The sequence below is a fragment of the Piliocolobus tephrosceles genome, chromosome 16 (assembly GCF_002776525.5).
Source record: "Piliocolobus tephrosceles isolate RC106 chromosome 16, ASM277652v3, whole genome shotgun sequence".
Classification (NCBI taxonomy): domain Eukaryota; kingdom Metazoa; phylum Chordata; class Mammalia; order Primates; family Cercopithecidae; genus Piliocolobus; species Piliocolobus tephrosceles.
In genome coordinates, this window is record NC_045449.1 from 23,164,454 (window position 1) to 23,190,729 (window position 26,276).

Below are 26,276 nucleotides of genomic sequence, written 5' to 3' on the forward strand. Positions count from 1 at the left end.
TTTTTTTTTTTGAGAAGGAGTCTTGCTCTGTCGCCCAGGCTGGAGTGCAGTGCCCGGATCTCAGCTCACTGCAAGCTCCGCCTCCCGGGTTTACACCATTCTCTTGCCTCAGCCTCCTGAGTGGCTGGGACTACAGGTGCCCGCCACCTCGCCCGGCTAGTTTTTTGTATTTTTTAGTAGAGACGGGGTTTCACCGTGTTAGCCAGGATGGTCTCGATCTCCTGACCTCGTGATCCGCCCGTCTCGGCCTCCCAAAGTGCTGGGATTACAGGCTTGAGCCACTGCGCCGGGCCCTTATATTTATATTTTCAAAGCACCTTATCATGTGATCCTTTCAACAATCTTGTGAGGGTGAAGTATCAATTCCATTTCACAATTAAAGGTGACTTGTCCAAGAGTTCATGGCTACTATAATGGGAAAGCTATCATCAGAACTCACATAACCTGACTCCTAGACAGTCTTTCATTCAACCTCACTGCCTTGCTGAAATAACCAATCAGTCATTTTCATGAAAGGACAGAGAAAGGGCAGATAGTGAACTTATCGAAAATTCTGAGTCACTGCCTGTTTTCTTGGCTGCCTGCTGATTAGTGTGAACATTAATAGGGATCAGCAATCTTTAAGAGTAAAAAAGTTCCAGTCCATTTTATACTAGTTCTGGGAAATGAGAATTTCTTTTGCAATGAAATAGAACACCATGAGGAAAAAAAAAAAAAAAAAAAGTACTACATGCATCCATACCAGAGACTGCCCACATTCAAGGTGTTACCAGCCTCATTATTCTGCTAAGCTAGTAACAGTAGGTTACTGTCAAGAATATTCCAGCCATTAGAAAGTCTATGGAAAACCAGGAATATAATGGGCCTTCACAAACCCACTCACTAACCTCTAACCAGAGCTGTCGGCCATCCTGCTCTGTGGGGCTGCTCTCAGTGGTGGCAAAGTACTGCATGCCATCCAAGAGGCAAGTCCAGGATGTCTTTTGCTTCAATGTATCACCGTACCAGGCTGGATGGTGCTGGCACTGCAGCAGTTGGGCTTTGGCAGCTGACACAATGACACAGCCTTCTGTCTCTGCTCCACGAAGAACCATCTATGCCAGAGATAGAAGCAGAGTTAAGCTACCAAGGAAGATGAGAAGATTAGTGAGCACAATGTATCAACCACTGCAGCTAGATCTAATTCTGGCTTACTGAGTAAATTTTACTGGCGTCTGGACATAGAAGTGATTATCTATGATACCTATGAGAAGGACAAATTTTTTGGAGCTCTATTCACCCATTCACATTTAGAGGTGGGGGAAGGTGAACAATATGATCATGATCTAGCCTGATGTTGAGGTAACTTGTAAAGGGAAGGTACCTGACAGTTGACCAGTTCAATAAGGCAGTTTCGGTTGTATATGTCATCCGTCTGGCAGGCAGCAATGCCACACAACTGGTCACTCATGCCTGATTCCTCTTCTGTGAACACTACAAACCTGTCTGTCTCTTCAATTAGTTTCTGCAACATGTAAGCACCTAGCAGAGAAATAGGAAGCAGGGAAAGGTCACAGTCTCAAAGGGAAAGACTTTTCCCTTTCCAGAGCCAAACTGATCTTCCCTCAATTTATCTGGCTAGATAAGGGCTTAGAATACATCCTCCCAAACCTAGAACTCTAGCCCAGCCCATCCCTTGACTCATGAAGGCAAAACAAGGGTTATTTCATTTTCCCTTTTTTTTTTTTGAGACAGAGTCTTGCTCTGTCGCCCAGGCTGGAGTGCAGTGGCCTCATCTCGGCTCACTGCAACCTTCACCTCCTGGTTCAAGCGATTCTCCTGCCTCAGCCTCCTGAGTAGCTGGGACTACAGGTGCGTGCCACCATATCTGCTAATTTTGTGTTTTTTTAGTAGAGACCGGTTTCGCTATGTTGGCCAGGCTTGTCTCGAACTCCTGACCTCAGGTGATCCACCCATCTTGGCCTCCCAAAGTGCTGGGATTACAGGCGTGAGCCACCTCGCCTGGCCTCCCTTCAATTTTAATAAGAGTACAGATTCCCAACAGAAACTGAGAAATGCTAGGTACACTTTTTCTCTTAGGTATTACTCTATGATCTCTCCCTTGCCCCCATTTTATTCCTTTTCTCATTTCGTATTATTTTACACACTATTTGACCACTCTTTTCCACTTGAAACCACTCTCTTGCCATCAATGTCATTATGTTCTCCTAGGTCTGCTGCTTCCCCTGATTATGTCTCCAGGACCTCTTCCTTCTCCGAGTCTAAGCTCCTCAGATCCATCCTTGGCATGTTCCCTTCTCTTTCCTATTCTTTCTCTTAATGGGTTTGTGTAACAGAGTGTATGGTTAAGAGCACAGTCTCCAGAATCAAACTAGTCTGCCTGTATTGTGACCTTGGGCAGTCTGCCTCTCTGCGTCGCAGTTTCCTTATTTGTAAAAGAGTAACTCTCTCATAAGATTACTATGAAAGTTTAATGGGGGCCGGGCGCAGTGGCTCAAGCCTGTAATCCCAGCACTTTGGGAGGCCGAGACGGGTGGATCACGAGGTCAGGAGATCGAGACCATCCTGGCTAACACGGTGAAACCCCGTCTCTACTAAAAAATACAAAAAAAAACTAGCCGGGCAAGGTGGCAGGCGCCTGTAGTCCCAGCTACTCGGGAGGCTGAGGCAGGAGAATGGCGTGAACCCGGGAGGCGGAGCTTGCAGTGAGCTGAGATCCGGCCACTGCACTCCAGCCTGGGCGACAGAGCAAGACTCCGTCTCAAAAAAAAAAAAAGAAAGTTCAATGGGGCCAGGCATGATGGCTCACACCTGTAATCCCAGCACTTTGGGAGGCTGAGGTGGGCAGATCACGAGGTCAGGATATTGAGACCATCCTGGCCAACATGGTGAAACTCCGTCTCTACTAAAAACACAAAAATTAGCCAGGTGTGGTGGCGCACACCTGTAATCCCAGCTACTCAGGAGGCTGAGGTAGGACAAGAGCGTGAATCTAGGAGGTGGAGATTGCAGTGAGCCGAGATCGCGCCACTGCACTCCAGTCTGGTGACAGAGCAAGACTCCATCCCAAAAAAAAAAAAAGAAAAAAGAAAATTTAATGGCATAATACATAAAAATATTTTGCAGAGTACCTACCATACAGTAAGCAATTATTATAATATCCTTGGCATTAACTCTTAGCTCTATGCTGAAATTCCCAAATATCTATCTTTGTAGCCCTAAGCTTTTAGACCCTAATTTCCAGCTGTTTATTAGACATTATATTAATAGCCTACTAGTGACACAAATTTAGCATGCCCAAATCTGAACTTAACAACCCTACACTTCCCCAAACCTGTTTAGTCCCAGGCTCTATTTCTCATCCATCATGCCAGTCATCGGGCTCAAAATCAAGTTGTTATAATTTTCTCCCTTTAACTCCTCCTTCCAACCAGTGGCCAGTTCTCTCATATGCACAATAATGTTTCCATCCATCTTATCTCCATTCCCACTGCCTCTACCTAGTTCTAGCCCTCAATGTTTATTTTTATTTTTATTTTTTTTCTTGAGATGGAGTTTCACTCTTATTGCCCAGGCTGGAGTGCAATGGCGCAGTCTTGGCTCACTGTAACCTCCGCCCCTGGGTTCAAGCAATTCTACCATCTCAGCCTCCCGAGTAGCACCACCACGCCTGGCTAATTTTTATATTTTTACTAGAGACAGGGTTTCACCATGTTGGCAAGGCTAGTCTCCAACTCCTGACTTCAAGTGATCCACCCCTTAGCCTCCCAAAGTACTGGGATTACGGGTGTGAGCCACTGTGCCTGGCCCCAGCCTTCAATGCTTCTTACTGAGACACCATAATAGTTTCCTAATTTGTCTCCCCACCTCGTTTCTTCCTCTCCAATCCTCCTACACACTACTGCCAGATCTGTCTTCATAAAACGATGACACACCCACATTCAAAAACATTCAGTAGTTCACCACTGCCTACTGTACAAGGACCAAAAACTCCTTAGCCCTATATGAAAGGTCTTTGGTGATCTACCCCAGCTTTCCTTTCTAGTCCTTTCTCTCTGTCAACTAAAAGAGACTGTTTACTCTCTGTGATACTGTGAAATACATATTTGGTCCTCCCTGTTTCCTGGCATACAAAATCTAAAATCATTAGTGCCTCCAAAGTGATGTCTTTTTGTATGCTGAGTTGACTGGTTGCTGGCAGCCCCTAAGTAGCTTCAGGATGGTGGCTGGTCACTGCAAGACCCAGGCAGGATTAAAGGGTTATAACTTTCAGCCCCACCCCCATCACACACATACTTCCTGGGAAGAAAGGGGCTGAAGGCTAAGTTAATCACCAATGGCCAGTGGTTTAATCAGTCATGCCTACATAATGAAGTCTCCATTAAAAACCCAAAAGGACAGGATTTGGAGAGCTTCTGGATAGCTGAACATGTAGAGGTTCCCGAGGCGTAGCATGCCTGCCTGGGGAGGGCACAGAAGCTTCCCACCACTTCCCATACCTCGCACTATGCATCCCTTCATCCGTATCCTTTGTAATACCCTTTATAATAAACCAGTAAACAGGTTTCCTTCAGTCCTGTGAGCTGCTCTAGCAAATTAATTGAACCCAAGGAGGGGGTCGTGGGAACCCGTTTATAGCCAGGTGGTGAGAAGCACAGATAAAGCAACCTGTAGCCTGTGACTGGCATATGAAGGAAGGGGCGGGAGGCTTAGAGACTGAGTCGTCAACCTTTGGCATCTGATGCTGTCCCCAGGTAGTGTCAGAATTGAACTGAATTAAAGGACACCCAACTGGTGTCCGCTGCAGAATTAATTGCTTGCTAATCGGTTGGGAAAAAATTCCCACACATTTGGTCACAGAAGTCTTCTGTGTCAACTGTTTCTGAGTGAGAGAATAGAGAAAACACTTTTGAGCTTGGGTTTTTCAAGATTCTCCTTTGAACACACTAAGCTTTCAAACTCCACTCCTACTCAGGTTATTCCCTACGCCTTGATTGCCCTTCCACCCCATTTCTGTATGTTCAAACCATATTAAGCTTTCAGGGCCTGGCTCAAATGCTACTTCCTCAATCAACTCTCCCCTGATGGTATTCCCCCCTTCACTCCTGTCAGCAGTAACTCCATTTTTTTTTTTTTTTTTGAGATAGAGTCTCACTCTGTCACCCCGGCTGGAGTGCAGTGGTGCGATCTCGGCTTACTGTCAGCTCCGCCTCCTGGGTTCACGCCATTCTCCTGCTTCAGCCTCCCAAGTAGCTGGGACTACAGGCACCCGCCACCATGCCCGGCTAATTTTTTTGTATTTTTAGTAGAGATGGGGTTTCACCGTGTTAGCCAGGATGGTCTCAATCTCCTGACCTCGTGATCTGCCCACCTCGGCCTCCCAAAGTGCTGGGATTACAGGTGTGAGCCACCACACCCGGCCCCTTATTCTTTTTTTTTTGAGATGGAGTCCTGCTCTGTCACCTCCACTTCCTGGGTTCAAGTGATTCTTGTGCCTTAGCCTCCCAAGTAGCTGGGATTACAGGTACATGCCACCCTGCCTGGCTAACTTTTTTTTGTATTATTTTTACTAAAGATGGGATTTTGCCATGTTGGCCAGGCTGGTCTTGAACTCCTGACCTCAAGTGACCCACCCACCTCAGCCTCCCAAAGTGCTGGGATTACAGGAGTGAGCCACTGCACCCGGTTAACTCCCATTTTCTTTTATTTCTCTCTTGTGGCATTTATCACTTTGTTTCTTTCCCTTACTCGTCTTGTTTTGGCTCTATCACTCTCCTTCTCATTCTCTTCTGGCCACGGGACCAGACCATTTAATGCCCCAACATCACTGTTACTTAATATATAAGACTTAGGTGGCCTAAGAAAGAAAAATGAGTTTCACTTCTGCACATAGATGGAAGCAGCCATGACTCAGTCCTTTTCAAACTCTCGTCCAAGCCCATATCCATGTTCTAAACCCAAACCCATGAAGTCTCATCTCCCCAAGCTTACCTCCTGATGACCCCTTATCAGGCCGTCCACTGAAGCTGGGAGTGTTAGCACGAGGTGGGGCTGAGGCACTGCTTGGGACACCCCGCTTTGGCTTTTTGGCTGGCATCTGTGGATCAATCTTTAACCCCTTCAGGGCCTCCGTAGAGAGATTACGTTTGAGTACAGCTGCCTTTTTGTAGCCATCATATAACCCAAAGGCAATGTCTCGATTGGTAGTTGTCCAGGAAATCCGTAAATCTACTAAGTGCAGCTGATGTGTATGAAAGGTAGGATCCCCATCACGAGTAGAGAGCTCCTACGAAACAGGAAAAGGACTTCAAGACTTCAGGTAGCATGGAAATTGCCCCCAATGCTGCTGTTGCACAAAAGCAGTGATAAAAGTTTGTTGAATAAGAAACGTGTTGGCCAGGTGCCGTGGCTCATGCCCATAATCCCAGCACTTTGGGAGGCTGAAGTGGGCAAATCATGAGATCAGGAGTTTGAGACCAACCTGGTCAACCTGGTGAAACCCCATCTCTACTAAAAATACAAAAAATTAGCTGGGCATGGTGGCTGGCACCTGTAAACCCAGCTACTCAGAAGGCTGAGTCAGGAGAATCACTTGAACCTAGGAGGCGGAGGTTGCAGTGAGCCGAGATCACGCTACTGCACTCCAATCCGGGTGACAACGAGAGATGCGGTTTCAAAAAAAAGGAAAGAAAGAAAGAAAAAAGAAAAGAAATTCGCTGGGTGTGGTGGGGAGACAGACCCTGGAGAAAGAAAAACTAAGTGGTCTTGGCTTGTGTGTTATATTACATTTGAACTATACCTACTGCATTTTGTTTGTTATTAAAAAATGTTTTTAGAGTTCCTCTAAAATTCTTTTTTGAGAAATGGAAGTCTATTTTGCCCAGACTGGTCTTGAACTCCTGGCTTCAAGCAGTCTTCCTGCCTCAGTCTCCCAAGTAGCTGGAACTACGGGTACAAGCCATTGTGACTGGCCCCACTTTATTTTACATTTAAAATATGTTTATTTAACTGAGACAGAATCTGGCTCTGTCTCCCAGGCTGAAGTGCAGTTGTGTGATTTTTTTTTTTTTTTTTTGAGACAGTCTCACTCCATCACACATGCTGGAGTGCAGTGGCATGATCTTGGCTAACTGCAACCTCCGCCTCCCGGGTTCAAGCGATTCTCATGCTTCAGTCTCCAAGCACCTGGGATTACAGGTATGTGCTACCACACCTGGCTTATTTATTTATTTATTTATTTATTTATTTATTTTTGAAATAAAGTCTCACTCTGTCACCCAGGCTGAAGTGCAGTGGTACGATCTTGGCTGGCTGCAACCTCCACTTTCCGGGTTCAAGAGATTTTCCTGCCTCAGCCTCTCAAGTAGCTGGGATTACAGGCACCCGCCACCACGCCCAGCAAATTTTTGTATTTTTTAGTAGAGATAGGGTTTCACCATATTGGCCAAGCTGGTCGCAAACTCCTGTCCTCAAATGATCCGCCCACCTTGGCACCCCAAAGTGATGGGATTACAGACGTGAGCCACTACACCTGGCCTAATTTTTGTATTTTTAGTAGAGACAGGGTTTCACCATGTTGGGCAGTCTGGTCTCAAACTCCTGACCTCGAGTGATCCATCTGCCTCAGCCTCCCAAAGTGTAGGGATTACAGGTGTGAGCCACCGCACCCAGCCTCAATGGTGCAATCCTGGCTTACAACCTCTGCCTCTTGGGCTCAAACTATCCTCCCACCTCAGCCTCCTGAGTAGCTGGGACGACAGATGCACGCCACCATGCCTGGCTAATTTTTTTGTATTTTTTGTAGACACAGGGTTTCACCACGTTGCCCAGGCTAGTCTGGAACTCTTGACTTCAAGGGATCCACCCACCCTGGCTTCCCAGAGTGCTGGGATTACAGGCATTAGCCATCAACACACCTTGCCTATTTATTTATTTTTGAAATGGGGTCTCACTCTGTCACCCAGGTTGGAGTGCAGTGGCACGATCACGGCTCACTGCAGCCTAGATTTCCGAGACTCCAGCCATCTTTCCACCTCAGCTTCCCGAGTAGCTGGGATCACAGGCACATGCCACCACACCCAGATAATTTTTTGTATTTTTGGTAGAGACAGGGTTTCCACATGTTGCCCAGGCTGGTCTCAAACTCCTGAGCTCGAGCAATCCACCTGCTTCAGCCTCCCAAAGTGTTGGGACTACAGGCGTGAGCCACTGAGCCCAGCCCCCACTGTATTTTATTTGTTTTGTTTTGTTTTTTGTATTTTGGAGACAGCATCTTGCTCTGTCACCCAGCTTGGAGTGCAGTAGTGCGACCTCGGCTCTCTGCAACCTCCACCTCCCAGGTTCAAGAGATTCTCCTGCCTCAGCCTCCCGAGTAGCTGGGACTACCGGCATGCACCACCATTCCCAGCTAATTTTTTTGTTTTTTCAGTAGAGACAGGGTTTCACCATGTTGGTCAGGTTGGTCTCGAGCTCATGATTTCAAACAATCCATCCGCCTCGGCCTCCCAAAGTGCTGGGATTACAGACATGAGACACCGCACCCAGCCCTCCCCGACTGTATTTTAAATGACTTGAGAATTTCAACTTAGAATCCTTCCCTAATTGGGGGAAAAGTCCGTACCAATTTTTTTTCAGTGTTAGGAAAAAATTTTACTGTATTTCCTAAAGAGTAAGATACTATTTCTAGGAGAGAAAGAAAAGGTATTTTCGAAAAGAGGGATGCTGATACAGCTAAACCAAGTGAGTCTGTCATAAAGTAATGACATACATGCTTGGAATATAATGAGAAACATTACCAGGGACTTCGCCTGCAACCTACTCCTATGGACTCTATTGTGTTCCCCCCAAATTCACATGTTGAAGTCCTAACCCCCAATGTAATGGTATCTGGAGATGGGCCTTTGGGAGGTAATGACATGAGATCATGAGGGTGGGGCACTCATGACAGAATTAGTGCTTTTACAATAAGAGAAACCAGAGCACTCATGCACACTTGTGCTCTCTCTCCCTCTCTGCCATGTGAGGACAGAGACAAGGCAGTCATCTGCAAGCCAAGAAGACAGCCCTCACCAGAACCCAACCATGCAGGCATCCTAATCTTGGACTTCCCAGTCTCCAAAACTGATAAATAAATTTTTGTTACATAAGCCTCCCAGTCTCTGGTATTTTGTTATGGCAGTCCAAGTAGGCTGAGATACCTACTAATACAAATAAGGTAATAAAGAAACTGTGTCAGGCAGTACCTCCTCGGCTGTGCGATTGCTATGCCGTTGGTAGGTGAGGGAGGATAAGCTCAGCAGGTGGGTCTTTGTTATCAAGGGATCAAGACAGTGATCAGCATTCTCTTCAGTGGGTGAGGCCATCAGGTGAACGGTCACCTGACTTAGGTCACTCACCATCTGGGTAACACTCCAATCAGAGATAAGGCGCCGCATCACTGTGCCTGCTGAGAAAAAGAGGCACAAAGAGACCATGCTGACCAGTTCAGAGGATAGTGTAAGACAGAGATGGAGGAGCGGAATGGAACTGAGAAAGGGAAAAACAACAAGGAACAGGATAGGAGAAATGAAAGGACTCTTTGATTTTACCTTGAGGTATAAGCCGCTGAGTACCCCGAGTAAAGACATGGCCCTGACTGCACTCAATCTGGATGCCCCGTTGCTGGGCAAATGAGGCCCAATAATGTACCTGGCAACAAGAGAGCATAACACTGAACAAAGGATGGCATGAGAGGGATGATTAAGGGACTCAGTGTGAGAAACAAGAAAACTAGAAGCAGAATAAAGTGAAGACGTCAGCAGGGACATCAGTGCCTTACCTGCAGCTGGGGAAAGAGGGCTGTATAGGAAAGTTGCTTGTAGTGCTGACCAAGTTTCTTCTTGCTGGGTTTCAGGTTATTGAAGAGCTTTCCCCTGCAGATAGGCCTTGTGACACTAGTCCAAGTTGCCCAGAAGTTCTGCATCCAGCGCAGGGTACTACTATATAGCAGAATTCGGGGTTGGGATATTGCTGCAAAGGGAAGGACAGACATTTCCTAGTTACGGATGAAACACAGAGGTAAAGCTAAATCCTTCCCTTGCTGCAGGTTGTAGAAGTTTAAAAATCCAAAATCCAAACAGCACCTAGCCTCACATTCAGCATCCCCCACTCCCTCTTCTTTCAAGGATCTAAGCTCTCTGCTTTCCCCTACTGCTATGGTCTAAATGTTTGCATCTCCCCAAAATTCATGTTGAAATACTAACCCCTAAGGTGATGATGTTAAGAGGTGGGCCTCTGGGAGGTCACTAGACCATGAGGGTGGAGCCTTCATAAATAGGATTAGTGCCCTTTTAAAAGTGGTCCAAGGGAGCTCACTGACTCCTTCCACCATATTAGGACACAGCAAAAAGGCACCATCTATGAGGAATGGGCCCTCACTGACACTGAATTTGTCAGTTCTTTGATCTTGGACTTTCAAGCCTCCAGAACTGTGAGAGATAAACGTTTGTTGTTTATAAGCTACCAAACTTGTGGTATTATTATTACAGCAGCCAAAAAGGTCTAAGACACCAACCCTTTCCCCACAAAAAAAAAAAAAAAGGTCCTAACCTAGATTCTCCCTTGCCCTTCTCCCCTCCCCTCCCCAGAGGGTCAAGCTAAAGTCCCCAGTGTCCCTGCCTGCCCTCCCAGCCCTTCCTCCCCACTACCCCAGGCCCAAGCCTCACTTCCACTGTGCCGAGTCAGATCCATCTTGATGGAGAGATTGAGGTTCTCCGAGCGAAAGGCCCGGTAGGAGTCATGAAGCTGGCCCAAGGGCACCTCAGGCAGGAACTCTGGGGCCCGCAGAGTGACACTATGGTGATCATGGGGATTCCCATGGCACAGCCACTGCAGGTCCAGTGTCATGCAGAGGTCAGGCAGGTGAAGGAAGCAGCAGTCGTCATACCTGCCTCACAACGGAGCCCCAGCCCTCAGTGCCCTGGTCACTCACTTCCCCTTGGCTCTTCCCCCTCCCTCCAACCTGAGTCCCTCACCCCATGGAGGACCCTCCCTTCACTCTACTCACTTAGAGGCTGTTCTCACGTTGATATCCAAGTCACCCTTGAACACAAACTGACCAGGTTTCCAATGAAAAGACAGGTGGTTCCACTCCCAGTGCATATTTTCAGTTGTGTTGTATGGATCCTATGACCACCCCCAAGAACTTGGTGAGATATAGGTAAGAAAACCATCCTCATCTCCCGTATCAGCACCTTTCTCTCTTCCCACATGTGCTATACAGGCCTCAACCATATTATCCTGATAGGAAAAAAGTATCAAGACACCCCTCACCTCAGTGGCCAGCTGGTGCAGGTTCGCCTGTTCAATGTCCATGTGCCAGTCTCCATGGAACAAAAGACGGCTCTTGTCCCACCAGGGCAAAGGTGGGCTGGGGTCAGCTGAGGGCTTGGTCAAGAGGTCCACACACTGGCCAATCAGTGTCCAGGCTGGATCCCAGCATGGGCCCCATACCACTGTGTACTGGAATATTTCCGCTGGGGTAGAGGAACAAAGGCTATAACTTGTTCACAACATTACCCTTCTCTTCCTTCTTCACTCCAGAAGGGCCTCAGCTCATCTCCTATTTCACCCATCACAAACGTCCCTCAGCCAAACCAACTGCCCCATCTCTACTCACAGTGGAAGTCATGGTAGAATTTGAGTGGGGGCATGTTCCTCTCCACTGCCACGTTACCCCACGGAAGCCCCAAGTGCAAGATCTGACGCCGACGGGAGCAAGGCTGACCACTCTGCTCGGTGCCCACAAGTCGACCCATTAGCCGCCAGTCACGGATCTCAAATAGGTACCGTGGATAGTCTCTGATCCGAACTGTTACCAGAGGAAGGGTACACACTGGCTACTCAGGGGCAGTCTGAGCACTCTTGGGCCTTTTTCCTCACCACTATTTTACCCATCTGTATTTACAAAGTCAATTGAGGGAACAAGGGCAGGCAGTTGACAGCAAGCTGAAAAATGACAGTGACCCTGGAGCAGAAGGTTAAGAGCATAGCACTGAGATCCAAGAGACACAATAATCTTAAAGATGACTGTGTTAGCTTTCCCTTTATGTTAGATAAGCAATTTCAGGGTGAAATTTAGGAACAAAGAGAGGGAAGGGAAGCCCACCCATCCCACTCCACCCATCCAAAACAGCACAGTTCCCAATATAACCATATAACCTAGTTTGTCTGAAATCACTCAGAGAGCTCCCTAGAGCTGAGCGGGCAAACACGGGGTCTGCAAATAAGGGAAACACTACTTACCCAGAAAGGTCTTGACATTGCACTTGAGCATTCGACACCACTGAATGACAAGATCTACTCCCTCAGGGGGAAAAGGGCTGCCTGGATCAAGCTCTTGAACCTGTTCTACCACATGCTCAGGACCGTGGAAAGAGGCATCTGCCAGAGCTACCAGCTCTAGCCCTGCTAAGCTCCAAGTGAGCAGTGCCCGGCGCATGGGTGTGTTGCCATAGAGACGACGGGAACGCTGGATGTAGATTTCAATGTTTTTGCGTTCCAAAGAGGCATAGAGCTCCTCAATTTTGCGGGCAGGCAGTAACTCCCCATGCTGCTTCCGAAGGGCGGCCACTTTGGCATCCAGTAGCTGCAGTCTTTTGGCACTCTCCTTACTTTCATCCTTCATCAGCTCATAGTTATCATGAAGTTTCACCTCAAAAATATCATCCAAGAAAACCCATGAGAAGTGCTGAACCTTTAAGAGTAGATCAGGTGGGAGCGGGACAGGGCCTGGAGAGGCCCAAGCATGAGTCCCTCGATGCAGTCCCTTCAGCCACTTCTGAACTCCCACAGCCTCATCTAGAGTTCGAGAAAAGTCATACTGATAAGGAAACTCCACTGAGACTGAGCCAAGGGAGAGAAGCCAAACACGGTTCCGAAGGGTCTGCAGCGCAGGGAAGGGGTTCCGGTGGAGGATCATCTCTTCCAGCTCAGGCAGCAGCTGCACCTCCACCTCCTTGAAGTTGAAGATACTATTGCCATCAAAGCCAGCTGCCAGCTCTGGACAGTATGCCTGCAAGGAACCTCCATGCCGGCTCAGTGACACACTCTCTGCAGCCAGGGTAATGAACTTGTCCTCAGCTACAAAAGCTGTGAGTTTGGCTGTGCTCACCTCCAGGGTTAGGTTTAGCAGCCGCTTTGGGGGTAATGGTTCAGGGGTATGGCCTTCTAGCTCAGAAGGGGTTCCTGAAGTCTCTAGTGCAAGGGATGGTACAGTCTCAGGAAACACAGTGGCTCTTAGTAGGTCTCGGCACTGTAGAGTGGCCAGGATATGCTGGTACAGGTACATGTGATCTGGGGGACTCCAAAGTAAAGTCAGCCCTGCACCACACTGAACCTTTAGGGAGCAGAAGAAAAGGATCTGTCAATTATCATGTCATGAAACAATAGAGATGGCAAGGATTATGACACATGCATACCTGGCTCAAGAACCATCTCCACCCAGAAGTTATTCCTGTGTAACCACATTAATTACTGCCTTGCTTTGTTCCTGTCAGCACTAACGTGCTGAGCTAACAGTTGTTAGTGTCTTATATTTAAGAGCACTTACACTTTTCAAGTTCTCCTCAACTGGATTCTAAATTGTCTGAAAATAGAGACCATGTGTTTTCATTCTTTAGTATCTACCATAGTACACTCAGTATAGACAGCAGGTACTCAATTAAATCATCTGCCTTCATGTTTCTGTTTATGAGTTACCTTTCTGTCAGCAACTACACTGTCTAGTAACCACTGCAACAGTCAACTTGAAAATGTTTCATGAATTGATTACATCAATTTAATTCTCAAAATATAGCATAATAAAGTACTGAGCACAGGCCGGGCGCGGTGGCTCAAGCCTGTAATCCCAGCACTTTGGTCCCAAAGCCTGTAATCCCAGCACTTTGGGAGGCCGAGACGGGCGGATCACGAGGTCAGGAGATCGAGACCATCCTGGCTAACACGGTGAAACCCCGTCTCTACTAAAAATACAAAAAACTAGCCGGGTGAGGTGGCGGGTGCCTGTAGTCCCAGCTACTCCAGAGGCTGAGGCAGGAGAACGGCGTAAACCCGGGAGGCGGAGCTTGCAGTGAGCTGAGATCCGGCCACTGCACTCCAGCCCAGGCGACAGAGCAAGGCTCCGTCTCAAAAAATAAAAAAATAAAAAATAAAAAATAAAGTACTGAGCACACAAGTCAATATGGCAGCTGACTTATGTAAAAATATGCATCAAGGAGGGAGTATTGTCTTTGTCAGCTTGAAAAACAAAGTCAGGGGCCGGGCGCAGTGGCTCACACCTGTAATCCCAGCACTTTGGGAGACTGAGGCGGGTGGATCACGAGGTCAGAAGATTGAGACTATCCTGGCTAACGTGGTGAAACCTCGTCTCTACCAAAAAAATACAAAAAATTAGCCGGGCGTGGTGACGGGTGTCTGTAGTCCCAGCTGCTCGGGAGGCTGAGGCAGGAGAATGGTGTGAACCCGGGAGGCGGAGCTTGCAGTGAGCCGAGATCGCGCCACTGCTCTCCAACCTGGGCAACACAGTGAAACTCCATCTCAAAAATAAAATAAATAGGCCGGGCGCGGTGGCTCAAGCCTGTAATCCCAGCACTTTGGGAGGCCGAGACGGGTGGATCATGAGGTCAGGAGATCAAGACCATCCTGGCTAACACGGTGAAACCCCGTCTCTACTAAAAAATACAAAAAACTAGCCGGGCATGGCGGCGGGCGCCTATAGTCCCAGCTACTCGGGAGGCTGAGGCAGGAGAATGGCGTGAACCCGGGAGGCGGAGCTTGCAGTGAGCTGAGATCCGGCCACTGCACTCCAGCCTGGGTGATAGAGCAAGACTCCGTCTCAAAAAATAAATAAATAAATAAATAAATAAATAAATAAAATAAATAAAAATAAAAAATAAAAACAAAGTCAGTTCTGAATAGCTAAGTGGACGGAGAAAAGTAAAATTCCAGGATAGAAAATTTTCAAGTTCTAGTCTCTAAAAAGGAAACTCTTCAGTTTCCAAAGGTGAAGTCTGACAAAGAAGAAAACGCCCACCCTCCTCCTAAGAGGGTCCCATGTCCATCTGTTACCCTGAGGATAAAGATACTGGAAAGCCTCTCAAAACCTGCCACTGCCTCTATCGTCTGACTCCTTCCAGTCTTTTGATGGGATGAGGGCTTCAGCAAAATGACACCAGATCATTATTTTTAAAAAGCGCCTTATTTTTCAGAGATGCACAGTGAAACATTTATAGTTGAAATTATATGTGTCTGATACCTACTTATCTACTTCAAAATAATCCCAGAGCCTGAGGCAGGGGAAATTGGTAGGAGTATAATTAAAAGAAATCGGTCATGAATTGGTAATTATTGAATCTTGGTATACGAAGCTTATATATTCTCTCTAGTTTTGCATGTATTTTAAATTCCACAAAAAGTTGAAAACATAAGAGTTACAAAAAATCACAACATGAGCTAAAAAGAGAGGCTGGGCATGGTGGCTCACACCTGTAGTCCCAGCACTTTCGAAGGCCAAGATAGGAGGACTGTTTGAGCCCAGCAGTTTAAGACCAGTCTGGGCAACATGTGAGACTCTGTTTTGGGAAAAGACAAGAAAAAAAAAAAAAGACAGAGAAAGGGTCTAAGCTGAGGGAAAAACCAGCCTGGCCCCACCTCTCCACAGGAACATTACCTCCAGAGAGCGGATGCTGCTGTGATAGGTGATGGAGATCATGGAAAGGCTGAGCACTGGGGTAGGGATGTCAGGGGCCTTGCAACAGGGTTGCATCTTTTCCATGACTGATTTCACCAGCGCTAACACAAGTCCTTGAATTCCCACAGTGGAGGTCTCTGCACTGCCCAGGATAGTCAGGGTGTCCAGTCGTACCTCTGAAGCACCTAACAACCAGAAACCATGTCAGCCTTGGTTCCCAGCTCTTAAAGGGCAACAAAAGTCCTCACTCGCCTTTCTCACTTATTCCCTTAATTATCTTTATTCCTCATGCCTCCCGAAGTTCATTCCTTAGGTTTTAAGGAAACTTTCCCTTTCCTCTCTTAACCTAACTGGATTTGGCAGAGCCAAAGAAGTTCCTTAACTCCTACAAATTGCACAGAGACATACCATTTACTCTCTAGAACTAAACACACAAGGAAATAAAAAGCTATATGGATCTCTCTTGACTAGATTAAGGTTGTCTTTTTATGTCTTGCTTAGTACTTGCCTTTCATAGGCCCTTAAGAAATATCAAGAAGCCTGATATTTATGCAAGACTTTCAAGCATCTTGTAACTCTAATTCAGAAAAATTCCAGCTCAGCAGCTTCATCAAATGAGAAGGAGCAGACTAAACCAACATAATCTGCTTAGGTTACACACTATACACTTCAGTATATTTATTTACTTATTTTATTTTATTTTTTGGAGACAGGGTCTCCCTCTTTTGCCCAGGATAGAGTGCAGTGACGCCATCTCAGCTCACTGCAAACTCTGCCTCCCAGGTTGAAGTGATTTTCCTGCCTCAGTCTCCCAAGTAGCACACTTCAGCATAGACTCCTTGTCCCACTTACCAACCAAGGCAGAAAGGGTGAACAAGTTCATGTCTTCGACCTTCAAGTCCACTTTCCACAGTAATGACACAGATTCCCCAAATGAAGAGTGCCTAGAGACAGCTGACTTCCCAGATTGTGGACCCACCAGGGATAAGATACGAGACAGACACTGGGCACAGGTATCTGATGCTTCCACCTGAAGTCCTCGAATGGTACAATCAAGAAAGAGGGTATCTGACTGGGTGCTGGACAGGCCCAGAGGCTGGTTATAGCTACCCTAGAGAAGAAGCAGACGGATCCCATTAGAAGTATGGAGGCGTACAGTTTTATAATTCCCTAATGCACTTCCTGCTGCCAAAAGGATGCTCAGTGCTCTGATGCATGACAGGATGAGGAAAGCTGTGCAGGCCCCTATTCACCAAAGCCCCCACCTACCTGTAGTGTGAAGGAGTCCAGAACCAGCGCTTCACCCCAAACATGCATATTGGGTGGGTGTGGTGCCCGCTGAATGTGGGAGTCACTGCCCACACGCCAGCAGAGGTGGTCCACAGTCAGGACACCCCGCTGATGGATGCTTTGTGGCCTGAGGTGCTGGTAATCTGAACAAAAGTGAGAAAGAGGGATTGCATGGAACCACTGTGGCCATGAATTGGGCCTAGCTGTATTAATGGACAGATTCTTGTTCCTTTTCCATCTGAGAGCCTTACCCAGACAGATAGAATTGAATCCCAAGGCAAAAGGCGGTGTATCTCCAAGTTGAATGGAAATGTTGACATTGGAGATGGAGGTGCTAAAGATGACGGGAGCCAGGATTTGGGGGAAGGTTCTGCATAGGGACAAGACATCATTGTTTGGTAAGAAAAGAACTGCAGCTTCCTATCATGGAATAGTTTCTGAAGCTCTTAAAATCAGAGTGAGAATTTAGAGTTTTATTGTGATTCTTAGGATGGGATACACCTAGAAAATAAAAGGCTGAACTCATCAGTTTATTGCTACTCTTAACGGTAATCTGTAGGAACCCCAGAAAGATATTAGGTTGACTCACATAAAATTGTCATTTTCATAGGTCAAATACAATGAATACCAGCAATATCACATGCTTGAACCTAAAATAACCAAGAAGCATCACTTCTAAACCATAACCTTAAGTTCTCTGTGCAGCACAATAGAAGCACTACACAAAGACATGACTGCCACCTTACAATCTAAGGCAGACAAGACAAAGACATTCCTTATCATTTAAGTTCAGTTCAACAAACATTTATTTTGTATAAAACACTATGCTAAGCACCGAGGACATAAAAACAAAGAGGACAACATTCTGCCATCAAGGAGTCTAGTCTAATAGGAAAGATACATAAAACAGGATTGCTGTTGAGACTCAGATTTGAGGAGGTCAAACAACCAAATACATATTTAACACAAGATGCCACTTTGGACCAAAAGAATCCCAGGGAATCCAACTGATAAGATGGTGGCTGAAAAAGATCAGACTGACCTTTTTTTCCTTTGTTTAAGAACAGGTGAATTTGACCCTTGGGTTTCCAGTGTTAGCAGGTGCAGCCAGTGAGAGAATTCCTGGTGCCGGTAGTGAATGATGCAAGTATTCAGAACTAGGGAGGCTGAGAGGTCAATGGTGGTCACCTGAAATAAGAAGACCAGAACTGTGGGCTTGGGTTTTATTTCACAAACTCATAATGAAATAATGTAGCGGGAAAGTAGAGAAAGGAACAATTCTTGGTACCACAATCATCACACCTGCACATTAGCCTTGAGGGAGCTGAGGCAGACAATGCGCTGGCGACTCTGAGACAGCAACAACCCATCTGTAAGAGGCGAGAGGACAGATCAGAGGAGAGCACTGGAAGGGCAAGAGAAACTGGGAGAGGGTCAGAAGCCAGCAAAGGGATAAACAGACTTGTCATCAAAACTTGTGAGCTGGGGCTATTTCCTCTCAGTATGTTCCCTCCTTCCACTCCCCAGTTACACTGAGATTAGATTAGGAGTCCACATGGGGCATGAGCAAAGAGAGTATCTAGTCCTCCCATTCTCGCTCAGTACCAGTACCCTGACCCATGAACCTTCCAGCAGGAGTTCAGTGCTCATCTGTGCCATATCAGAGTTTGCTGTGAAGCTTCGAAGAGGCAGCTGATCCTCATCACGGTGGTACAGGAACTGCAGCAGCTTCAGAGTCCAAGTCAGGTGCCTGGACCGAGAAAGATTCTGGCTCAGGAAGATGTGAAATGCCATTCCTAGTTATTTTATTTTTATTTTTTAAAAATAATTATTTTTTGGCCGGTGCAGTGGCTCACGCCTGTAATCCCAGCACTTTGGGAGGCCAAGGCAGGGGGATCACGAGGTCAGCAGACCGAGACCATCCTGGCCAACACAGTGAAACCCCACCTCTACTAAAATACAAACAATTAGCCGGGCATGGTGGCACGCGCCTATAGTCCCAGCTACTTGGGAGGCTGAGGCAGGAGAATCGCTTGAACCTGGGAGGCGTAGGTTGCAGTGAGCCAAGATCGGACCACTGTACTCAGGCCTGGGCAACAGGGCGAGACTCCATCTCAAAACTAGTAATAATTTTTTTTTTTTTATTCTTCCCACACTACATGGATGTAACCATTTCTACTTCCTTTCTCCGCATAGACAAGCTCAGCAACTACTAGGCTGGTTATAGAGATACCATCATACAGCTCCCACTATCACTCTCCCATCTTCTGTGTTGGGAGAGACCTCACCTCTTTTGACTATTCATGGACAATACCACGCTTGTGTTCTCCATCTTAACCTTGACCTGGTCTGGCAGCTGCTGGAGGAGGAACAGGCCAGGCAGAGTAGGCTCAACCAAGTCCTCTGTCACCTCTGAAAACATGAATGAATAACACAAGAACCATCAATTCTTAACATTCTCAATTCTCCCGAAATGCCCTGGCCTCTATGGCCAAATCCTCCCACATAAAGTAGGCTAAGCAAATGCCTAAGCTGGATGGACCACAAGGCGAATGCCCCAGAGATCCAGGCACCTGCTGTACTTCTCCAGTCTCTAAAAACCTAAGGAGTACGAGGAGCAGGTTGGTAAATGAAAAGAATGTGGACCAAACCTAAGGAGTACGAGAAGCAGGTTGGTAAATGAAAAGAATGTGGACCTTAGGGCCAAATAATTTAAATCTCATTTTTACTACTGACTAGCTGTATGACTTCAGTCAAGTTACCTAGCTAACCTTCCTAGGCTTCAGTTTCCTTATTTGTGAAGTGCTGAGGATTTAGTGAGAGAATATACAGTCATCCCTTGGTGTCCTTGGAGCTTTTGTTCCAGGACCCCCTGCAGATACCAAAGTCCACACATACTCAAGTCCAGCAGTTGTCCCTATGGGAACTCGTGTACACAAAAAGTCAGCCCTCCGTATCAGTGAGTTTCATATCCTGCAAATATTGCATTTTCCATTCACATTTGGTTGTGGATGCAGAACACACACATATGGAGAGCCAACTGTATTTACTGAAAAAAATCCACATATAAGTGGATCCACACAGCTCAAACCTGTGTTGTTTAATGGTCAACTGTATATAAAACACATAGTACCAGGCCGGGCACGATGGCTCATGCCTGTAATCCCAGCACTTTGGGAGGCAGAGGTGGGTGGATCACGAGGTCAGGAGATCGAGACCATCCTGGCTAACACGGTGAAACCCCGTCTCTGCTAAAAAATACAAAAATTAGCCAGGCATGGTGGCAGGCGCCTGTAATCCCAGCTACTCAGGAGACTGACGCAGGAGAATTGCTTGAACCCAGAAGGTAGAGGTTGCAGTGAGCCGAGATCATGTCACTGCACTCTAGCCTGGCGACAGAGCAAGACTCCGTCTTTAAAAAAAAAAAAAAAGAAAGAAAAAAAAACACCCATAGTACAAGCCTAACTCATGACAGGTGCCCACTCAATGTTAGTTCTGCCACTCAGCACAAGCAAATGCCCTATTTCCTCTAACTATCCTTACGGTCAAAGTTCATGGTGACTAGTGAATCACATCTAAGTAAGTAGTGAGACCACTATTTTTTTCTACTTCCAAAACAATCCCTGAGAACAAGGCAGTCAAGAAGGTCAATGACTGGGGCTTTACCTGAACAGGGAACAGGCTTAGATGCTAGGCTTGGGCCCTGGCATAGCAATTGGCTCTGGAAGAGGCCCTCATGCAGCTCAGCATGGAGTGTCCACACATCCACAGTGATAGCCGTGAGATGCCGACTGCTAATGCCCACCTTGAGACACAGGTCCAGGGCCAGTGAGAGCTCCACTAGGCAGGTGTCCTCCTGTGGGGATGATAAGCCTCTAAGGTGTATGTAAGAAGGTTTGGAAGTTTTGGGTCAAAATGTGATCTGGAACACTGGGTACTGACTTGAGGGAACCCCTAAGGTCACAGAACCCAGAATACAAGCCCTAAGCTCCTTTACACTTTATGCCCAGGAGGAAATGAGGCATCTGAATGATCATGGTATACTTACCAGCTGACCACTCTTTAGAACTTTGCTGTTGATCTTACATAAGCTCACCTCACAGATGAGCCTGGGAAAGGAAAAAAATTAAGAGCACTTGGCCCCTTTCCTCACCATTTACCTCCAGTCAAGCTCTGTTGGCTAGAAGGGACAAAGCAAGTGGAAATGTCTAATCTTAGCATCTCCTCAAACTGCACAGAATGAGAACTTAAAACCTTGATAAGGAGGCCCTGAAGCAACTCTAAGGCAAGAATGGGACGGCTAGATCCTCTGCTCCCCGGTGCTTACCTTTTCCCATCACTATCCAAAAGAAATCTGCTTCTACTGATCTGAATATGCCATAAGGACTCAGAAGTATCCACCTTGAGAACCATGATGTTTATAGCATCTACATGAATGGAGAATAGCTGGAAGGAAGAAGCAAGGATGAATAATAATTAACGTTAAGGAACTGCCCTTCCCTTCCAGATGAGAAAGAGGGGCAGCTCTTAGCATTATGCCCTAAAAATAGTAGAAAAATCTACCCATAACTCCAAAGTCAACCATGCCAAAGTACAGTCCAGGACAGTGGGAGAAGTTGTCTCACTTGGCAGAAGATCTTCAATAAGGATGGGCTGAAGGACAGTTCCTTTTGATCCACCCCAGCGCTCTGGGAGAATGGGGCAGACAGGCCAGAAACTTTCTGCAGGTCCGTTCTGATACGCACTTCTCCAAAGCACAATGCCACATAGTGTCTGCCCAGAAGAGAAATATCTCACTGCCACTAGGTCCATCCCTCCCATAGCAATCTATTCCCCACCCTCACATGCACTTTCTCATCCTTCCTAGAAATATAGCTCAAATCACAGAGATCAGTTTCATAGCAGTTATCAATATCTGTCTCACAAGATAATAGCACCCAGGCTAACAGGAAGACTTCAGCAACAACCTCCCTTCCTCCTTGGATTGTGAGGCCTCTGTAGAAGAGTCTCACTCTGTAAACACCAACTCCAAAATACTCCTTTAGGGGAGAAGTGAAAATATAGAGTACTCACGGAAGATCATGGCTAAGGAGTTTGCTGGAAATCCACAGGTTATCAATTTCCTAAAACAGTGAGGGAGAAAGCTGTGTGCTAGCTGCTAAACAGCAACGAGCAGCTTGACAAGCCAGGAAAGGTTCTGGATTATTAGAATTTCTCTTTCATAGGCATGTTGCCTTGAATCCCCTCTTACATTAGAACAGTAAACTCTTCAATTTCCTGTTATCTTTTTTCTGTATCTTTGTTACGTGCCCTGGACACTCTGTGTCCTATAAACATTTTTAACTGAACAATTTGCAGCAATCCCAGCATTCTCCAACTAGCTCTAAGATCATCTTGGCAAAGAAATGGCAAGGCTGGCATTAACTAGAAAAGCCACCAGGATTTCTTTTTTTAAAAAAAGGAAATTGAGTTTAAATTCAGTTGGATCAACCCTACACACATATCCAGGGTTTCCCAGAACTCACCACTGTTTGCTGGTGTTGCTGAAACTTAAGACTGACATTCTGGATCCAAAAAAAGCGGAAGGAGCCAATCTTTAGCTCCGCCTGCAGCTTCCGCTGACACCACTTGGTGGCCAACCGGACCACAAGCCACCTGCAGAAAAATTCCTGTTAATTCATAGAACCGTCTTCCAATGATGGTTTCCCTCACCCCTTGCTGGTCTTACAAAGCCTTGCAAAAGGTCGTGTCCTGAAACTGGATCTGAACAACTCTCCTTTCTTCTAAAGCACCACTCTGTCATATACATTCAGTCACGCTGATCAAGATCCTAGTTCCCGACTGACCCCTCCACCCAGATGAAACCAGAAATTCCACCCTCTAAGTTGGAGACCAAAAAAAAAAAAAAAAATCCCTCAAATTGTTAGGAATCCCAGAGGCAGAGAGAAGGCTCCAGCAGGAGTCAAAGCGGAGGCGGCTCTGTTAGTTGTGCCATCACACTCCCTAGAGGGTCTCTGTCTCCTGTTCTCAGCCTCCAGACAGGTATCCGTGAGAAGGCGCTTTGAGGTCAGACCCAGCAGCTCGAATGCTGTTCTCCCCAGACCGATGCTGCAGGTGCCCTTCGCGCTAGGCTAAGAGGACATTCAGGGGCGGGTGGAGGGGGAAAGGGAGGCCACTGAACCAAGCCCTTTCCTCACACTCCTATTCAGTTCCTGGCTTCAGCATTTCCTCAGGCCCCGCCCGCTTCCTTAGTCTCCCCAACTCGCAGCCCATTCCCGGCAGCTCGGGCCGCGCGCCTCCTCGCGATCTCTCCACTAGCCGCGCGCCCCCTCCCTCGACCCTACCCACTCTGCCTCCGCGCGCGGCGGCCTCAGTAAGGCGCGCGCCCCCTCCTCAGTCTTTCTTCCTCCTCTCCGCCCCCGCCCTCCCGCCGCCGCCGCCGCAGCTGGGAGCCCCTCACCGGCCTAGAAAGAGGGCGCTAAGCGCAACCAGCAGCAAGACCAACAGCGCAGAAAAGAGCAGAGGCATTTAGGTCCGGGTCCGGCCCGGCTTGGCCCAGGCCCCCGCCATGCCGGGCCCCGACGCCGGATGCGCACAGCGCCGCCGCGGGCCGACCAGCCTCGCGCGCAGGAGAAACGCTGAGCGAGGACGCGTATGTGCGCACGCGAGCCTCGCCTTCCGCAGCCCGCCAGCCAACCAACGGCCTCCCTCCCCAGCCCTGCCCCGCCCCACGACCCGGCAGGGCCGACGGGCTGCGTGCGCGAGGAGCGGGCGTGGCTCCGGAAGGAGGGCGCAGGGGGAGCCCACCAAGAGCTGACACACGCCCCGGGCGCACTCCGCGGTGACTGGAATCGCAGGGCTCCGGGACCCGCGGGGGTCGGAGTCCGGGCCCACTCCCTGGGCTGGCGGTGGACCTGGCTGACTCATTTCGGTCCGCTGAGCTCACTTTGAGGGGAGTTGGAGTTCGCCTGGCCACTTAGGCCTGGACTCAGGGTTCTCTGTAAGTTACAGCCCTGGTCAGACGTGGTAGCACTCCCATCTTATTCAAGATCCTGTTTGAAAATTACTGGGGCAGAAACTGGGAGGTAATTAAAAGGCCTCAAAAATCCCGCCTCATTCCATCCACAGAGAAACCTAATGAGGTGTTTTTTGCTGTTTTTTTTGAGACGAGGACTCGCTCCGTTGCCCAATCTGGTCTCGAACTCCTGCAGGCTCAAGGGATCCTCCTGCCTCAGCCTCCTGAGTAGCTCGGACTAAAGACGCGTGTCACGGTTCCTGGCCAATGAGTTTTTACTTCATTTACTGTTTGAACACTGTTCTGGTCAATCTACTTATAGCACGAACTAGGCCCTGATGGAGACGGGGAAGATACTGCAGAAGTAGTGTATATTGTTCTTGCCCTTTAGCAAAAAAATAGTTTATCTGGGAAGCAAACATAATTACCTAAAATAGACAATACATAGCTTTGCCTGCTTCCTTCTCTGTAAAATGAGAGAACAGGACAAAGGTCCCTCAGAGTTACTGTGCTGCTAAGGATCAGTATCTGAATGATGGTCTACTGATACAGCACAAGCTAAGGAAATCCTGAGGATTTCAAAATAGGTATTATGATGTAGGTCATGTCTCCTTTCATACCCCTTCACTCCCACGTCCTAATCTCCATATATATCCTTCAAGGTTATACTCAGAGCCTCTCTTTTTGGCTCCCTCAGATAAAACACCATTTCATCTTTCACCTGTGTGTTACCCAAAGTTGCTTTTACTTCTCTGATTGGTTTCCTCCCTTATCTATTCTTCTCATCAGTGATTTCACATCTCCCCAAGAGCTCCAACTCTGTTTCAAGGTCATACACTATATTTGCGTCATCTTCCTTGTAATCTGCAGCCTTCCCTCATAGTATGTCCTCTGAATGCTCTGGGAAGGCCGAATTCACTGAAAACCTCTGTCCAAGGAGGGGTGCCGTGCAACACATATCCCTACTCTGGTTCATCTTATCCCATCTGTTTATTGAGCCAAGACTCCTATCACTTCCTTCCTTCTCCCTAGACTGTTACCAGCCCTACTCCCAACCATCTCATAGCCTAAAATGTTGATTTTATCATTTGTCTATTTCTTTCTGGAGAGATCTTAAGGGATCAACACAAGTGAAGTGGAATAAAGGCAGGCAGTTGGGAGTGGGGATATGGTTGAGGAAACAGTGGAGTTCAACTAATTCATAGCCTCCATTTATTGAGACCACAAATCCTTGTAAAAGAGACCAAGTCTTTTAACGTCATAGGCCATGTTGGGCACAAAAATGGGGTCTCTAAATGTTCCACATTAACAAAGCAAATAGAAAAAAAAAAGAACAAAACCCGGAAGTTTCTAAAAATAAAAATGCCTGCTAGTCACTGAAATTCCAGCAGATGGCAGTCATCTCCGTTCACCAATATCTTGACTGAAAACTACAGGAGCAAATTTTCTGTAATTGACACGGGAAAGGAGGAAATCAGGTAGGCAGAGGACAAAAGTGGTTTTCTTTCTTTTTTTTTTTTTTGAGACGGAGTCTCGCTCTGTTGCCCAGGCTGGAGTGCAGTGGCCGGATCTCAGCTCACTGCAAGCTCCGCCTCCCGGGTTCACGCCATTCTCCTGCCTCAGCCTCCCCAGTAGCTGGAACTACAGGCGCCCGCCACCTCGCCCGGCTAGTTTTTTGTATTTTTAGTAGAGACGGGGTTTCACCGTGTTAGCCAGGATGGTCTCGATCTCCTGACCTCGTGATCCGCCCGTCTCGGCCTCCCAAAGTGCTGGGATTACAGGCTTGAGCCACCGCGCCCAGCCCAAAAGTGGTTTTCTATCCACCTTTTTGGAGAAATATGTATCTACGTTTGTCCAAAAACCAGGATTTGTTTTCCAAAAGCTAAACACAATTGTAGTGCACTTAAAAAAACCTGAGTCAGAAACAGCTGGATTCCTATTCCAAAATGATTTATTAGTTTTAAGAATTCAGGCCGGGCGCGGTGGCTCCTGCCTGTAACCCTAGCACTTTGGGAGGCCAAGGTGGGCGGATCACAAGGTCATGAGTTCAAGACCAGCCTGGCCAATATGGTGAAACCCCCGTCTCTACTAAAAACACAAAAATTAGTCAGGTGTGGTGGCAAGAGCCTGTAGTTCCAGCTACTCAGGAGGCTGAGGCAGGGGAATCACTTGAACCTGGGAGGCGGAGGTTGCAGTGAGCTGAGATTACACCACCGCACTCCAATCTGGGCAACAGAGTGAGAC

General features: G+C 47.3%; 1 protein-coding gene across 2 annotated transcripts in view; it reads right to left on the reverse strand.

Annotated features, from left to right (window-relative positions):
• Window positions 1-23,647, reverse strand: part of KIAA0100 (KIAA0100 ortholog) — a 33,338-nt gene extending 9,691 nt beyond the window's left edge. The window contains exons 1-26 of one of the 2 annotated variants that reach the window (XM_023183899.3): window positions 23,478-23,647; window positions 22,543-22,672; window positions 22,091-22,140; window positions 21,643-21,790; window positions 21,345-21,463; window positions 21,066-21,126; window positions 20,684-20,873; window positions 19,306-19,429; window positions 18,643-18,767; window positions 18,320-18,387; window positions 18,060-18,205; window positions 17,269-17,387; window positions 16,997-17,160; window positions 16,580-16,838; window positions 15,707-15,912; window positions 12,283-13,375; window positions 11,657-11,848; window positions 11,311-11,513; window positions 11,045-11,163; window positions 10,704-10,924; window positions 9,818-10,008; window positions 9,588-9,687; window positions 9,243-9,442; window positions 5,992-6,286; window positions 1,364-1,521; window positions 888-1,094 (exon numbers count right to left, since the gene is read on the reverse strand). In XM_023183899.3, coding sequence (XP_023039667.2) covers window positions 888-1,094; window positions 1,364-1,521; window positions 5,992-6,286; window positions 9,243-9,442; window positions 9,588-9,687; window positions 9,818-10,008; window positions 10,704-10,924; window positions 11,045-11,163; window positions 11,311-11,513; window positions 11,657-11,848; window positions 12,283-13,375; window positions 15,707-15,912; window positions 16,580-16,838; window positions 16,997-17,160; window positions 17,269-17,387; window positions 18,060-18,205; window positions 18,320-18,387; window positions 18,643-18,767; window positions 19,306-19,429; window positions 20,684-20,873; window positions 21,066-21,126; window positions 21,345-21,463; window positions 21,643-21,790; window positions 22,091-22,140; window positions 22,543-22,672; window positions 23,478-23,545 — 4,956 coding nt within the window. In that variant the 5' untranslated portion in view covers window positions 23,546-23,647. Of the gene's footprint in view, window positions 1-887; window positions 1,095-1,363; window positions 1,522-5,991; window positions 6,287-9,242; window positions 9,446-9,587; window positions 9,688-9,817; window positions 10,009-10,703; window positions 10,925-11,044; window positions 11,164-11,310; window positions 11,514-11,656; window positions 11,849-12,282; window positions 13,376-15,706; window positions 15,913-16,579; window positions 16,839-16,996; window positions 17,161-17,268; window positions 17,388-18,059; window positions 18,206-18,319; window positions 18,388-18,642; window positions 18,768-19,305; window positions 19,430-20,683; window positions 20,874-21,065; window positions 21,127-21,344; window positions 21,464-21,642; window positions 21,791-22,090; window positions 22,141-22,542; window positions 22,673-23,477 lie in introns of both variants that reach the window. The other variant, XM_023183898.2, reaches the window with a different exon arrangement.
• Between the last annotated feature and the right edge of the window lie 2,629 nt (window positions 23,648-26,276).